This window comes from Nothobranchius furzeri, chromosome 1, assembly GCF_043380555.1.
Source record: "Nothobranchius furzeri strain GRZ-AD chromosome 1, NfurGRZ-RIMD1, whole genome shotgun sequence".
Taxonomy (NCBI): domain Eukaryota; kingdom Metazoa; phylum Chordata; class Actinopteri; order Cyprinodontiformes; family Nothobranchiidae; genus Nothobranchius; species Nothobranchius furzeri.
Window position 1 is genome coordinate 55,577,274 of NC_091741.1, and position 16,797 is coordinate 55,594,070.

The 16,797-nt window shown below is 41.0% G+C and overlaps 4 protein-coding genes across 7 annotated transcripts; 2 read left to right on the forward strand and 2 right to left on the reverse strand.

Annotated features, from left to right (window-relative positions):
• The first annotated feature begins 53 nt into the window (after window positions 1-53).
• Window positions 54-3,280, forward strand: LOC107383741 (histone H2B 1/2). Its single transcript, XM_015956536.3, has 5 exons — window positions 54-1,031; window positions 1,130-1,249; window positions 1,326-1,458; window positions 1,790-1,867; window positions 2,949-3,280. The coding sequence occupies exon 1, from the start codon at window positions 166-168 to the stop codon at window positions 538-540; it is 375 nt and encodes a 124-aa protein (XP_015812022.1). The 5' UTR covers window positions 54-165; the 3' UTR covers window positions 541-1,031; window positions 1,130-1,249; window positions 1,326-1,458; window positions 1,790-1,867; window positions 2,949-3,280.
• A 415-nt stretch (window positions 3,281-3,695) lies between these two features.
• Window positions 3,696-4,403, reverse strand: LOC107383748 (histone H4). Its single transcript, XM_015956544.3, has one exon. The coding sequence runs from the start codon at window positions 4,149-4,151 to the stop codon at window positions 3,840-3,842; it is 312 nt and encodes a 103-aa protein (XP_015812030.1). The 5' UTR covers window positions 4,152-4,403; the 3' UTR covers window positions 3,696-3,839.
• A 1,612-nt stretch (window positions 4,404-6,015) lies between these two features.
• tprkb (Tp53rk binding protein) lies at window positions 6,016-16,588 on the reverse strand. Of its 4 annotated transcripts, XM_054739600.2 has the most exons (6): window positions 16,448-16,588; window positions 9,469-9,599; window positions 7,604-7,703; window positions 7,353-7,475; window positions 7,075-7,251; window positions 6,016-6,351 (listed from the first exon to the last, which is right to left on the reverse strand). In XM_054739600.2, exons 2-6 carry the CDS (start codon window positions 9,471-9,473, stop codon window positions 6,265-6,267), a joined length of 492 nt encoding a protein of 163 aa, XP_054595575.1. In that variant the 5' UTR covers window positions 9,474-9,599; window positions 16,448-16,588; the 3' UTR covers window positions 6,016-6,264. The 4 variants fall into 4 exon arrangements, with proteins under 4 accessions (XP_054595575.1, XP_054595574.1, XP_015812016.3 ...); XM_054739599.2 differs by lacking the exons at window positions 9,469-9,599; window positions 16,448-16,588 and adding an exon at window positions 8,045-8,183; XM_015956530.3 differs by lacking the exons at window positions 9,469-9,599; window positions 16,448-16,588 and having other exon boundaries at window positions 6,016-6,330; window positions 7,604-8,012.
• Window positions 8,224-11,316, forward strand: alg10 (ALG10 alpha-1,2-mannosyltransferase). The gene is made up of 3 exons (XM_015956509.3): window positions 8,224-8,388; window positions 9,076-9,273; window positions 9,346-11,316. The coding sequence occupies exons 1-3, from the start codon at window positions 8,224-8,226 to the stop codon at window positions 10,405-10,407; spliced, it is 1,425 nt and encodes a 474-aa protein (XP_015811995.3). The 3' UTR covers window positions 10,408-11,316.
• Window positions 16,589-16,797: the final 209 nt, after the last annotated feature.

The window sequence follows — 16,797 nt, forward strand, 5'->3', positions numbered from 1 at the left end:
TTTCTCTAATGATGGTTAGATGACACAAATCCCACCTCCTATTTACCAGCTGATGTATTCAACCAATCACAGGCGGGAGATGGAGCAGGAAAATTAGCCTCAAGCTTGTATAAAGAAGTCTCCGTAGCGCTCAGCGTTACTGTCGTTTGATTTTGCGATCGTAAAATGCCTGAACCTGCCAAGTCTGCGCCCAAGAAGGGCTCCAAGAAAGCGGTGACCAAAACCGCTGGCAAGGGAGGAAAGAAGAGGAAGAGGACCAGGAAGGAGAGCTATGCCATCTACGTGTACAAGGTGCTGAAGCAGGTCCACCCCGACACCGGGATCTCGTCCAAGGCTATGAGCATTATGAACTCGTTCGTTAACGACATCTTTGAACGCATCGCTTCTGAGGCTTCTCGTCTGGCGCACTACAACAAGCGCTCCACCATTACCTCCAGGGAGATTCAGACCGCTGTCCGCCTCTTGCTGCCTGGTGAGCTGGCTAAGCACGCTGTTTCTGAGGGCACCAAGGCTGTTACCAAGTACACCAGCTCCAAGTAAACTCCTGGTTAACGTCACGAACCCAAAGGCTCTTTTAAGAGCCACCCACATTTTCTAATGAGAAATAATCCTGGCACCAATAATAAACAAGCTCGGGGTGAATTTGTACCGCTAATATTAGTTTTTCCATTACTAAATCCTATGAACTGATAAAAGTATTGATGGGTCCAGCAACACCGGCGCAAGTGTCAAAACTCATGGAGCGAAACCTGTGTCGATGCGTGTGTTGCTCTAAGAAAAAGTCACGTGACCGAAACTGCTGCTGTGTCGGTCATTGCCAAGGCGCCAAACTGAGTTTACAAGGTGTCGAGCATCTGTCAACGGGATGAGTGCGCAGCCAGATCCTTTTGGGATGAGTCGCCGTGAAAAGAAGGAAATTACAATTTCAAAGATAGAACAAGACATCCCTCTCTCCATCAAGAAAATGGAGCCAGAGAGAAAAAGAAGTTGCTGCTGTGTGGGATAATTTTGATCTTTTAACTGCAAATAAGGTACGTTTTGGTCTTTCCTTGTTTCTGCGCATCTGTCAGAGTTGAAAACGGCAATGTGACTGACTCTCAGTGTAAATTATTTATTTAATTTTATTTAGGGTAAATGTTGCATCTGCTCAGCGGAGTTGTCTTATACAAATAAGCACTTGTGCAATGCTGAGACATTAGAGTCAAGCATGAAAACGAAGAGGAAGCAAATACACCAAGCACGGACACAGGTAGACCTATATAGACACTGGGCATGCTTTGTCACAACTGTTTTACTAATATATGTTTTATTATTTTGAAATCTAGGAAGATTGCTCTGGACCAAGCAGTCCTGAATTTTATTATAAAGGACTGCCAACCCCTGAGCATTGTGGAGAGCGAGGCGTTCAGGGGGGTGATTCAGGTCCTTGATCCATCTTACGTTTTGCCAACCAGAAAGGTTTGTATACACAATGTCTCAGATAGCTGCTGTTACTCATGTAATATATACAGTGCTTAACAAATGTATTAGACCATCGTCTGATTTAAGGTTTATGACACAGCAAACAAAAAGAAACACTTGTGATTCAAACATCATGCATGCTTGAATAATTTCCATCCAGTGTGTCAGCTCACATTTGGGTATAAAACAGGATTTCGTTTTAAATTCCTACCTTCTATTCAACAGGGCAAAACACAGAGAACTTCATAGCTGGATGTTTTTCTTGCTTTAATGACAGGTGGTCTAATGTGTTGAGTACAAGACTGATTTGATTTTGATTCATTTTCAGACGGTTAAGGAAATAATGGCCAAAAGACATGCGGAGGAACTCGAGCGAGTAAAAAGCGAAGTACAGCAAGCTGTGAAAGTGAGTATAACAGCTGACATGTGGACCTGCTTGAACATGGAGGCTTAGCTCTTACCTGTCACTACATCAATGATAATATGCAGTTGTGTACATCTGTGTTGGGAGTCAAACACTTTCCACAAAGTCACACTGCTGACAATCTGGCCCAAGTCAAAAGGGGCATGATGGATGACTGGGCCATAACAAATAAGGTAAGGTGTCTTGTGACCGACGCAGCACCAAACATGATAGCAGCAACACGAACTCTTCAAATTCGACATTCAATCTGCATTTTGCACACAAACTAAATTTAATAGTCAAAAAAATCCTGTGATCAGATCCCTGAACTTTCATCCATAAGACACAAATCTAGGCAAATCGTATCATTCTTCAGGTCCAGCACCACAGCAAAAGAGAAGCTTGCTCAAGTGCAGCAACAGATGGGACGGCCCACCTTGAAACTTGTCACTGAGGTACCAACACGTTGGAACAGCACATATCAGATGCTGTCACAGCTACATGATGAGAAAGAACCAGCGTGGGTATCTCTTGCCTCTCCAGACAGATTTAACACACTCACAGCTGATGAGTTCAACATCTTAAGGGAAGCACTTCTTGTGCTGGCCCCTTTCCATCAGGCCACAGTGGAGTTGTCTGAGGAGAGGAGAGTTTTAGGATCAAAGGTCATCCCGATGATGAAAATGCTAAATTGTGCACTTGAGCGGAACTCTTTGCATCTACACACACAAGCAGCCACACATCTCCATGACCAACTTAGACGTCGCGTCACAGACACTGCTTCTAACCTGGAGTCATTAAGTGTGTTGACCCTATCAACACTTTTAGACCCCAGATTTAAAACACTCGGATTTCGTAGTTCCTCCAAGTGTAGTGAGGCTGTCAATCGCCTGAAAATGGAGTGTGCTGCAGTAATTGCTCACACAACATCTGAGCCACAGCCTGGACCTTCATTAGAGCAGTTACCCACTTCAGCCAAGTTGTTCAGTATTATCAGCTTATTTTCACATTTGTTTTGTTGCTAATGTGTATTAATACAGAGAAGACAAAAACTAAAACTTCTATGTATTTTTTATTATTTCAGATAATCTGTGGCACCAGCTTGATCAAGAGGTTGGCAGACAAACCACCAATGCAACAGCTGACTCGATGATTGAGGTCCAGCGCTACTTAGCAGAGGGAAACATTTCAAGACAAGAAAATCCATTAACATACTGGGGGAACCGGAAGACATCCTACCCAAACCTTTTCCACCTGGCTTTACAGTTTTTGTGTACCTCAGGTTCTTCTGTGCCCTGTTAATGCGTGTTTTCGAAAGCTGGTGAAATAGTGTCCAATAAACGCATTAGACTAAATGCTAAAACATTGGATAAACTGATTTTTCTGAATAAAAATTTATTTAAAAAAAACAACTTTTGAGTCAATGACACTGAAATGGGTAATATCACATTCACAACACTTTCCCTTTAATTGTCACTCGATATCATTCACAGAATATTTTGAGGTGTATATATTTTAAATTTAAGTTTAAAATAATACCATATGAAGTAGGCCTACAACAGCTTACAGTGTATACAAGGATGATTAGGTCATTGAATCAGTGTTTAATCTCCAGTAGGTTGCCTGCAATGATATTTAAAGTTCAGTAAGTGTCATTATAGAGCAAAACAGCAGCACGGTGTCAACACAATATCAATACTATTTGGGGAATGTGCTGCAACACTTCATGAGGCTTCATCTACCCATCACTAGATAGAAGGAAATTAGGAAAGTTTCTGTGGCACTTAATGGGTCTTCTATTAGTAACATATGGCTGTTTTTAACAAGTGAGTCTTAACGCGTAGACTTCTTTAATCTTTATGATTCAGTGTTTACACCAAAGGCAATTTAAATTCATAAAGGAAATGAAAGATTTCTCATTCAAAAGTTGGTGGCCCTGAAAAGGGCCTTTTTGGGTATGAAACAGAGTTACGTTTTAACCTCCGAAGCCGTACAGAGTGCGTCCCTGCCTCTTCAAAGCGTACACTACATCCATGGCAGTTACAGTCTTCCTCTTGGCATGCTCGGTGTAGGTGACTGCATCACGGATGACGTTCTCCAGAAACACCTTGAGCACCCCGCGGGTCTCCTCATAGATGAGACCAGAGATACGTTTGACTCCACCACGGCGAGCCAGACGGCGGATGGCAGGCTTGGTGATACCCTGGATGTTATCACGGAGAACCTTACGATGACGCTTGGCGCCTCCTTTTCCGAGTCCCTTGCCTCCCTTGCCTCTTCCAGACATGGCTATTAGAGTTGTAATTTATCGAATGGTAATGCTGTAGAGGCTCCAGAGCCTTTATGTCACACTAAAGGACGTGTTAGAGAACAGGAGCATCTGCTGACTTTTTTCCTGTTTTGTTGTAGCGCCATCAAGTGGTCTGAATAGGATTCATGAACAAATTTCTATTGTCTAACACATCTATGTATTCAATACAAGCGTTCTTCTATGTATGAATTCATTTCTTTTGTTGGATAGTGATTTCTCGAAAGTTAGGTTGCATGCACATTCCTGAGCTTCAATTGTCATTATTGGTTTCCATAAATAGATAAACAATTAACTTTATGAATTAATAAATGACAATGTTTATATAGAAATAAAATGAAGTTTATCCTCCAAGCCTGTACATCAGTGAACTTCAACTGGTGGCTCGTGGGCTACGACCGGCCCACCGGAGACCTCTACCTGGCCCCTCAACACTTTGGGCCTAATGCTCTCCAATTGGGGGACAGCAAAATTCATGTCCCAAACAATTGTGTATGTTCTCACAACAAAAACTAAACAGTTTTAGATGCAACTGAGCCAATCAGCGCTGAGCAGCGTACGTCATGCACCATGATGCTGAGTTTCTTATAAACACGGTGACTGAAGCAGAGTTTGCTGTGGCTCTTTCCTCTGTTCTAAATGACATCAACATGTCTTTAAAACTATATGTCGATGCTTTAAAACCACAACAAGAAATTATTTATTTGGCAGACGCTTTTATTCAAAGCGACATACAATTTTTAACCTATAGGGCATGTTATCTCACTTTTATGAGATAACGGTTTTAATTGTTTTACTAGAAAAAACAACAAATAAAAAGTACATCTCATCTGCTCACAAAAACAGTTTGACTGAAAATGTTTAGGATGCAGAACAGCGGTGGCAACAAGTCGTCATTAATGATTCAGTCTCGGGTCTTTATATTGATCCAAACCATTCATAATGCTGATTTTGTCCACATACCGGTTCTCATAGTCTTTTTTTAACATATCCCTGTATATTCTGCATCCTTTTTTGGATTTTGACATGTTGTTTAGCGCTTCCTTTCTCCCAATTCTGCTTCTTCTCTGCAACGTACCGTTTGTTTTCACTCGTAAGGCCATCAACGTGTCTGCGCGCATTCCAGAATTCAATGCATAATCCCGTGTGATCCCAAGCCCTATTGCTTTTACGCTTTTTTTTCTACCACACATTTTTCTTCCCTTTGCCTCTCTATTAATGTGCGTGGACACAAAGCTCTGAACAGCCAGCCTCTTCACCTTGTGTGACTTGCCTGACAACTGTCAGGTCTGCAGTCTTTCCCATTGTGTAGTCTACAGAACTGAATTGAGACATTTAAAATATTTTTGCTGTGTTCTGATTTATTGAACTGATTAGTGTGTCACCAGTTCAATATTTAACCTTTTCACAATATTCTAATATTCTGTGATACTGAATTTGGAGTTTCATTCGTCAGATAAAGAAAAACATTTCAAGTATGTCAGTCTGTGTGTCATGAATTATCTAACATACAAGTTTCACTTTTTGAATGGAATTACTAAAATAAATCACATTTGTCATGATATTTTAACTTTATAACCTGCACCCGTATGTAAGAGTACACCTAAATGTTCCAAATATTTGCTCCATTTGCTTTATTCTCCAGCAGAGGTTTGACAGGTAAAACAATTTCATGCTAGACTGATTTTTTGTTGTTTTAGTCTTCAGGCATTTTACTGACATTTGTCTCTGAGCACTTTGGATCTATCATTTATCAGAGCTGTGCATGAGAACCTGTTCACATGATTACACCCTGCTGGTAAAAAGACTCAGAGCCTCAAAATGACAAAACACATTCAAAATATTCAGAAAGAGGACCGTTTATTGTAGAAAATGAGGACAATGTTAAATATTGTTGAAGGATTTCTCTAAATGCCTTTAAACATTTTATCTGTATTACATAGTCATGGTATGGAACAAATCCAGGAAATAAGCAAAAAGCATGAAAAACATTTCACTCAGCACAGAGACAAAGCTTTGTGTGAGTGCGCGTGTCATTTGACACAAACTGCATCAAATCACGAGGGCTGCTCTGGTTTTCTGTCCTTTGCAGTTATAAAACATCCTTGATGGCCATTCTGCATACGACTGCATCAAGCAGAGGCCCACATTTCTCCTCCTGAGGGGTGATTTTAAACAGCTGTAATGAGACATGCAGCTTAAAATGAGTTATTTGACAATAACATTTACATTTCAAAGTGAGAAATCATGTCAAGTGATATTCCTAGTCGCTGTCAGCAATTCCCAGGGCAGCTGTGCAACTTGTCACTACCGTGTGTTTGTGTGTATGATAGTACTGTCCTATGACTCAGAGATACGCTAGATTATTTATCATATATTTATAAAATAAATATGTGCAGAATTTAAGGAAATTCTTGGATAATTTTACAGCATACAGTTTTAGCATTGTCCTGCTAAAACAAGAGAGGCTTTGCAGAAAAAGCACAAAAACTTTTATCAAATTTAACTTCTTCTAGATTTTATGACCTACTAACAGAAAGGTGAGTTTATCCATTTCATTTATTTATTTATTTTGTTTTTTTGAGGGGGTGGGCGTCCTAAAATTTAATTTTGCAATTTTTCAAGGGATAAAAAAAATGTTATTCCAATTAAACCTTGAAAAGCACAACAAAACAGTTTAAGTGTAAACTTTCTCTTGATTTTATGATGGAATAAATTATTGGAAAATATAGAATAATTGGTTCTCAGAAAAAAATCACTTAATTGAAGCATAAATTGCAAGCTCAAAGAAACAGGAAAAACTGATATTTTTAAAAATTAAGTAATAACATCACTACTTTTATGGATTTGGACATAAAAATATAAACTAAGAGAGTGAGACATCCTTGAACACGAGTCACACCTTTTTGATCTTGTTGAAGTCAGACAGCGAGGACACATCATCCACTGGAAGCTGCTGTCCATCCACCATTGCGCTGATGTCTGACACAAACTGTACTTCATCACTCTTGTGAACCACAACCACTAGGATGGAGTGATCACCATCTGAGATGCCAAATCTTTTAAAAGCCTCTGAGATCTGATTTTAGAAAGAAGACAGAAACCTTGGCAATGATAATAGCGAAACAAAAGTCAGAAAAATTCTAGTTTTTGCCTGAATATTTTCATTGTGTCACTTACATTATTAGTAGGTGAGAGATTGAAGATTATTTCTGCGTTTAAAGTTTTTGTCTTCATTTTCCCAGTTGTCTGTAGATGGACAGCTTTGTTTGCAGCCACCAACACTTGGAAAGGACCAACTAGCTGTAAAAGTACAAAACAAGTCTAACAATTTACCCGTTACAAGGATAATTTTCAAAATGTAAGCATGTACAAATTTTATATAAGAAGCCACTTTAAATTTTGACACCAAACAATTACAGTAGACTCACCATCGTGGGGTTGACCAGAGCACCGTTTATGTTGCCCTCCATGGCTTTTCGTCTCAACTCTGCTGCATTTTTGACATCCTTATAAAGTATTTGTGTCACTCTGGTATCGGGATACAGTTCCAGCACACGAGTAAGGTGCATGTTGAAAAATATTGGACAAAATTAGGTGGTTTTATTCCATTTATGGCGCTGCTTGTCGTTAACGAACAACAAACACGCACAGCCGGAACTAAAATACAGAAACACGATATGGAACGAAATGTCGTAAACCGAGGAGTTTATGCAAAAAATAACATTAAGTTAAACTGTCTAAAAATTCAATTAAATTGAACTAATTATCACCATTCATCACGCTAAATGTTTTTTTAACGAATGTAGGGAATACTTGTAACACTGGCAAGTGGCGATCCCCTGTCGGACACATTTCCAAGGCGGACATACCGTTGTTGAAAACAAATACTTCCGTTTAGCATCACTGAACGAACTTAATGCCGTTTCTCTCCGCGTTTCTGTTGTGGATCAGCTTTAATCCTCGAATTAGATCTTTATGCGCGATATAAAACAATACAATACTTAGTTTAGGAACAAACTAATTGTTAAATTTAGCTCCACCGTCCAACATGGAGAAATTTGAAGGGTACATCTTCACTGCCCTCTGCAGCACCAACTTCTTGATATCCTGTTTGGTGTTTTCTAAAATCACCCGAGAGCAGAGGGAGCCGTACATGGACGAGATCTTTCACATTCCGCAAGCTCAGAAATACTGCCATGGGAAATTTAACGAGGTAACATTATTTTTTTAACGCAGTTGTAGTCACGGAAACTGAGTAGATGATTAGGATTAGCCAACAGCTGGGCTTTTATTTTGTAATTTCACCAGTGATGTGGCAGCTTGTAGAGGTTTTAATCCCGTATTAGTTTTCAGCTTGGAACGTTTAATCTGGATCCAGAATATTTTTAGTGAACAAATGTTATTTTTTTAATGGTAGTTGAAATATATTTTTAATAATCTGATATGTTCAGTGAATGTATTAACATCTGACTGTAATATGAAATGGTAACGTAAATTATTAAATCCAATTCTACAATTGTGAAAAAAGAACCCCAAAAGATTTACTGAATGATCCAAACACAAAATTACTAAATATTTAAAATAACAAAACAAAGACTACATATAATTGCTGATCAATTTCAAATATACAACATGCTAAATATTGACAAAAAACATTGATTTACAACATGTTCAGATGTAAAAGAAAGCTATTACATTTATTAGACACAGCTATTAAATAGTGATGTTTTGGAGATCAGAAACAACTATTTAAGTTTTATAAATCCTGATTTAAACCAATCCCCACCTGACTAGCAAGTACAGAAATGTAGAGAAAGGTTTTGTATTTCTTGACAGCTGAGGCTGAGAGTCTCTTTGGTTTAACGTTTTTCTAATCTCATGTTGCTGACAAACCCTACAGTGGGACCCGATGATCACCACCCCACCAGGCCTTTACCTGATCTCCGTGGGCATCATAAAGCCTGTGGTGTGGCTTGCCGACCTGACGGGTGACATCGTATGTTCTGCTACTATGTTGCGCTTCATCAACCTGCATTTCAACTGTGGCAATCTCTATGTGATCTACCTGCTCATCTGCAAGCTGCACTTCAGGGAGAAGGTAAGACAGAATCAGTGGGATAAACAGGTTTGTGGTTTTTGCTCGTTCTCTAAAATCTCACTTCTGTTTCAGACAAGAACAACCTCTCGTCGAGTCCTATCAGCGCTGTCTCTGTCCACCTTCCCTGTGCTCTATTTCTTCAACTTTCTCTACTACACTGACGCCGGATCGACCTTCTTCATCCTCTTCGCGTACCTCATGATGCTCTACGGCTGCCACAAGGCCTCAGCGCTGCTCGGTGTCTGCTCCTTGCTGTTCCGTCAGACCAATATCATCTGGGTGGCTTTCTGCGCAGGCACGCTGGTGGCCGCCAAAATGGATGAAGCCTGGAGGACAGAGCACACAAAAAAGAGGGATGAGAAGTCTCTTCCCTCCCAAGTTCCACTGTCGTTTAGTGGAGCGAAGAAAGTAATATCCTTCGCTTTGGAGTTCTTCTCCTCGCCCAGTCACGTGAAGGCGGTGATGCTGGTGGCCTGGCCCTATGCGGCGGTGGGCGTCGGTTTTCTGGTGTTTGTGATTCTGAATGATGGGATAGTGGTTGGCGACAGGACGAGCCACGAAGCTTGCCTCAACTTCCCCCAGCTCTTCTATTTCTTCTCTTTCTCCCTCTTCTTCTCTCTCCCTGTATCGCTAAGTTACCATCGCATGCTCCGCTTCCTCCAGGCTCTGAGGAAACAGCCATACATCTTCCTCCTCATCATGGCCGTCTCTCTGCTCCTTGTGTGGAAGTTCACTTTTGTTCACAAGTACCTCCTCGCAGACAACCGCCACTTCCCCTTCTACGTATGGAAAAAGGTTTTCCAGAGGCACGAATTTGTGCGCTTCCTCCTTGTCCCCGCCTACGTCTTCGCCGGGTGGAACTTCCTGGACTCCTTTAAGTCGCGCTCTCTTCTCTGGATGCTGGCGTACCTCGTGTGCCTTGTGGCCGCCACAGTTCCCCAGAAGCTCCTGGAGTTCAGATACTTCATCGTTCCGTACCTGATGTATCGTCTGCATATGCCTCTCCCATCACTCCCTCGTCTCCTGCTGGAGTTCCTGCTGTACGCTGCCATAAACACTGTCACCATTTACATTTTTATCACCAAGACCTTCCAGTGGCCAGACAGCACGGCCACTCAGAGGTTCATGTGGTAAAGAGGAGCTTCAAACACGATGACCTATAAACCTTCTGCAGTTTCTTATGACTGTTTAGTTTTAAAAATCCTAACTCAAGATGAATAAGAGACCAAAAATGATCACAGCCATATTGTAAAAAGTCTTTTGTTTTCAGGATTCTGGAGTTCTTGATTACTTTTGCCGCTGAAGAACACTGATGGACTGAGTTCTTTGTAATAATAAGACTGTTTGATTTACTGTTTCTGATTTCTACTTGACCAGTTTGACAAAGCTATGAGGAGCTGCCGGGGGGGGGGGGGGGGGGGGGACACAAACATTCAGTTCATTTCTTAGATTTGTTAAAATAATTTTGTTCTGTGATGTTCTTGTTTTATTTGATGTTTTCAAATCATTTTGCTGTTTTTTTAGGAGGTGTAATGCATTAGTGTTAAATCATTTATAGGTTTGTGACTTGTGATGAAATTCAGTCAAATGTTTTCGTGGACTGAGTTCTCTGTTAAGTTGATGGTTGCTTGTGTCAGACCTGTACATCTGTGTTCAATGTTCACATCTGTAAAGTCACTATTACCACCTGAGCAGTAGGAAAGCTTGTGTCTGGTTTTTGTTAGAGTTCCAGTCCATGTTCCTTTAGCACACTTCTCCTAAACGTCTGCATGCTGCTCAGTTCCCAGTATTTTCTGTGTATTTGTGTCTGTCCAGCAGCAGGTTTCTGCTTCCTTTGAATAAAGCCTCTTACAGTACAACAGGGACGAATGGGTATGCTGTTAACGTGGCAACATAGTTTTTAGCTAATTTTTCTAACAGGAATTTTAATCACATTACTAGTCTCTTATCTGGGTCCTGATGTCTTGATGCATTTTCATCTTGAGAACCCAGGTCTCAAAGGAAGTCTAATGTGTAATAAACTATTTCCAGTCTTTTCAGGGACCTGCTCTTTATGAATTTTGTCTGAAGTTTTTCCAGGAGAACTACTAAAGTTGACCACTAGGAGGCGCTACAGGATATGAATTAATGCTTCAAGAAGAGGCGAGCTGGAGACTGGAGCTCTGAAGTTTAGCTGGGATTAAAGCATTTAACCATAAAGGGAAAAGGGGCTCTGTGTTTAGTTGAAATTTTCAGAGAAAGATGCAATTTTAATCATAAACCAGACTGAGCTTACGTCATCAACCGTCCGTAATGATTTTTCTGATTACATAGTATCCTGACCCTCTCTCCAGGTGATAGACCTGACCCTGCTCTGCTGGCCATCTGGAGCAGGGCCAGATTAACACTTTGTTGTACCCTGGGCAACAATATTAAAGGGCCCCATCATCACGACCCAAGGATCACCATAATATGGTCACATACAGAATATATTACTGTAATATGCAATAAATATACCCAATACTTGAATGCCTGACATCACGTAACCCGCTTAGGGTAACTTTGACCCACCTCGTGTGGACTGACCAATGAGGAGAGGGTCTTAACTTGAGGCCCTCTCTTCATTGGTCAGTCTGCATGAGACTGACTCTCAACCGCTCTCAACTGACGTTCAAAGTCATAGGCAACGAAGCATCTCTGTGCAGCGCAAAAGCCTGGGTGGACAGTTTAATACAGGGTGATCATATTTCCATTTCCAAAAAAAAGGACAGGGGATCTGTTCCCATGACGTCACTCTATGGCAACGCCACACAAACCACGTTGGGACCCATTTTTTTGTAAGAACTAAATTAATATCAGATTCTGCCAATAAAAGGGCTCTAAAACAATTCACATGTAAATATTTAGCATAGTTATTGCAAAATCTCATTTTTCTGCTTTAGTGCTGCAACAAGGTTTTATTAATAATAAATTATTATACCTTTTGTTTTACTACAGCATCGGTAAGCTTCCTGTGCACAGATTATTAAGGATGCTTGTTTCAGCTGTGAGATTAGACGATAGGATCAATGAAAACATAAGTTGTCACACACTCCATGGAAACTTTCAGAGAATCCACAAATAGTGGCTTTCAAATGGTTTTGTTACTTTTTGCAAGTTTAGAAAAGCAGCAGATGAGACAGAGTGCCTGATAAGTTAGTTTGTCATCTGATAATATTAGAACATGTCAGTCATGTCTGAGGGGCTTTTATAAACACTGTATAACTAATACTCCTGGACAGGGTATGAATTACACAAAGGCTTCTGGGGTGATGTAATATAGGTAAAACACTTTTTTTCCGGCTCCCCTGGATGTGTAGGATATACAGCTCCCCCATAATTCGATCCATGCTCCTGGATCAAAAGCCGGACATTTTCATCAAGAACCCCTAGTCCGGATTGCCCGAACAGAGAGTGAAAAGTGGACATGTCCGGGGAAAAGAGGACGTACGGTCATCCTAGTTTAATATAAAGCGGGAGATTACAGATACAGCATTTTGCTCATGCCCTTGCTGCCCTGGGCCCTTTAGAGTTTGTGGGCCCTGGGCAATTGCCCAGTTGCCCATATGGTTAATCTGGCCTTGACTGCATGAGGGGCATCTGGGCAGGGAAAAGTGTAAAAGACGAGCCAGGTCAGCGGTTTATTGGCCAGGAATCAACACTGATATTGACAGAATGGTTTCAGGATGTAGGACCTGCTGAAGTATCACATGACACAAACCAAAGAGCCGATGGTGCTCACCGATCTACCTGAAGAGCCTTGGCACAAGGTGGGGACTGATTTGTTTCATTTGGATGGAAGACATTACTTATTAGTGATTGACTATTATTCCAACTATCCGGAAGTGGTGGTCCTCCCCAATATTTCTGCTGTTACTGTCATTTCGTCTTTGAAATCCATTTTTGCCCGACAAGGGATCCCTCATGTTGTGTACAGTGACAATGGACCGTGTTACAGCTGCCAAGAGTTTCATGAGTTTGCTGTGGATTATGACTTCCTGCATATCACCTCGAGTCCACTGTTTCCTCAGTCGAATGGGAAGGCTGAGAAGGGGGTCCAAATCGTGAAACATCTTCTCAGGAAGGAGAAAGACAGCCATGCTGACCCCCATTTGGCTCTATTGAATTATAGAGCCTCACCACTTGAACATGGTGTGTCCCCTGCTGAACTTCTGATGGGACGAAGATTGAGGACCACTCTCCCACTCCGTGACGCCCATGGGGTACCCCAGGATCTGGGGTTCCAAAGAAGGTCTCTGCAGCTGAGACAGAAGAGGAACTATGACAAGTCAACTAGATCACTGGAGCCGCTGGTCCAGAATGATACGGTGAGAGTTGGGGATTCTGGTCGCTGGAGTAGGAGAGCTGCTGTTTTGGGGACAGTTGGTCCTAGATCCTATGTGGTCAGGACTGAAGATGGCCAGACATTGAGGCACAACCGTCGTGACTTGTTGAAGACACAAGAGACTCTTCAGGGACAGGACTGTAATGATGGTTCGTCTCTTGTTGTTGGGCCGAACGCGCAGCCTGGCTTGTCAGCAGGGATGGCTGTGCAAGACAGTGTCTCGTCAGCAGAGGGAGCCATATCTGAGCCTGTATCCTGTGGGCTCAGGAGGACAACTCGCATCATTAAGCCTCCGGAGAGATTGAATCTTTAGTAGGGCATAAACTGAAGAAACAGCACAAGAACACAAGAAACAGCACAATATATATATATTTTTTTTTTTGTGTGTGTGACAGAGGGGGATGTAGTGATACCTATGGTGGCTCTGCCCACAAGGGGGCAGTATTAGATAATCTATTTAAGGGTAGAGGTGAGGTCAGCTGGAGAATGAACACTATAAACATCTTTTGTGAAGAACCTGAAACTTGGTGCATACTTCCAGAAACATTACAGAAATGTTTGTCATTTTGACCAGGTTTGCTTTACAGAATGAGTAAAGGATGACCTGTTGCAGTATAGAAACCCAGTTCTTGACTTGACTTCAGAAAGTAATGAATTAATGTGAATGTCAAATGAAAGTGTGCTGTCAAGCCAGATACCCAGATACTTATAGGAACTGACAAGTTGTAGTTCTGTACCATCCAGGGAAACAATACTAGGGTGTAAAGTTGATTGCGATAAGTTACGGTTGAAGATCACAAACTTTGTTTTACTTGTGTTTAAATGAAGATGAAGGTTGGAGAAGGCATGTTGACAATTAAAGTTGTGCTGCAAGGAGGACAAAGCTGTGTTCAAGGAAGAACTGCGTGGTGGCACAGTTGTTAGCACTGTTGCCTCGCAGCACGAAGGTCGCAGGTTCGAAACTTGGCTGTGGCCTTTCTGCGTGGAGTTGCGTGTTCTCCCCATGCATGCGTGGGTTTCCTCCGGGTACTCCGGTTTCCCCCACAGATCACAACATGCCCTATAGGTTATAAATTGTAAGTCGCTGTGGATAAAAGCATCTGCCAAATGAATAAACATAAACATAATACAGTGTCATTCGCAAATAAAGTATATGAAAACTGTCAACAGCATGAACAACGCTATTAATTTAGATTTCGAATAAGATTGGGCCCAGTATCAACCCTTGAGGAACGCCCATAGATGGAGGTAGAATTAACGACATGCATGTAAAAAAAATAAGACAATTGTTCAAGATTAATCTTACAAAAATATGGGATCTTTAATGGATGTGTTAATTATCTACAAAGGTTCAACCAATTCTGTTAGACATTGTTCAGTCTGGGTGCTTGTTTATTATTAAAAGGACTGCAGGTTCTTTTTCAAAGGTCAAGGTTAAGATAAAATGCTATTAAGTATTTTAAACCTTATTTCTGTTTGTGGTGAGTGAATTTGTACATCGATGTCAAACATAAAACTGAAAAAGTTATGTGCGCCTGTGCCACAAGCAGTACAATGAGTTAGCATGCGTCATGTTAAAAGTAGCCTAAAAACAACACGGTTTGGGTGTTTTGGCCGACACCGATCAGATTATGAATCAGTGTCATGAAAGATCTTCGGATAGAAAACTGAATGAATAAAGCACATTTGTTTTCTGTCTTACAATAAAATTATAGCCATATGTGGTGTAAACGTGTCTTAGGATACATTCATTTCTGTTTTGCTTTAGTCAAACTGGTATGTTTGTTAAATATTGTTTTGTTAACGTTATGGTTATGACACTTGAGAACAAAGTTTCAGATAATAGTTTGGGTTAAAAAAGGAATCAAAATTATGTTTTAACAAAATTTCATTTGGGTTTTTATAGCACAAAAACACTGAGGAACAAGGAAGTAAAATCACCGTCTTGAAAATTTTTAATGTAAATGTGAGGAGTCATGAAAACTAATCATAAAAGAGCTTATTGTAAGAACTCTGCTAACAAAGCTGAAGGCAAATTATCTTAACTCATTTATGCATTTTTAAGATATCCTTAGTTTTGACTTGGGAATTTAATTAAGTGTTTAAATCTTTTAATCTTTTAGATTTTTATTACACCAAGCTAGCTGGAGATGGCAAATGAAATCTGAATGATTGAAAATGAGAACTCATGCTCTACCGCTGAGTGAAATTGCTTGAATTTGAGAGTTTAGCCTTCTAGCTTTACCAGCTTCCTGCTTCTCATTTCAGCTTGCCGCAGCCTTGTTAATTTCTACTTTAGGGAAGGGTGAAAGCACGCATTAGTCTTTCTTTACCACTGTGTGCTGGCATTAGGAAAATTACAGCTCAAGAGGGAAGCAATTGGATAGTTTAAGTGTTTGCTTTCTTTCCTGATGTAAATGTGCTTTCTTCTTGCATAATGCCTCATTAGTTCAAGGCTGATAGGGAAACCCAAAGTGACAGATTTCCACCTTCAACAAGAAAGCAAAAAGCCTGTTTGAGAAACAAAAGTGCTCAAACTGAGGAGCTAAGGTCAAACTAAAATGATATCCATTCAACCATTTGTCCAAGCAGAGGCAACAGATCCAGGAAGGACGCCCAAAATTTTTCTCTCCAGCAGCATTCTGGCTTCTCATGGAGCTGGAGAAGACATCTAACCCCTCTGATGTGTTCAGGACCTGCATGGTGGGTTTCACCCCAGAGAGATGTTCCCAGAGAACCTCCAGAGAAAGTCAACCATGGGCAGTAACTCTACTTTGATCCCCCGCCCCCAGGATGATTGAAGCTCCTCACCTTATCTGGAAGGTGGAGCCTGGTCCCTCCACAGAGGAAGCCCTTTCCAGCAGATTGTGTCCTGTATCTTGATCTTTCAGTCACAATCCAATATTGATGGGGGTAAGATTGCACTGTAGATGAGGGAAAACCAATTCTGGTCCGCTGTCCAGCATCTTCTTGTCGTTTCACTGCTCCAACACACCTGGTTTTAATTAGTGAGCAATTAACAAGCTTCTGCAGAGCTTCATGAGCTGCTGAAAAGCTACTTCAGTCATTTAAGTGTGCTGGTGCAAGGAAATGACTAAAACTTGCATGACAGCAGATCTCCAGAACCAGGATTGGTTCTTTTTATTTTCTTGAACTGAAAC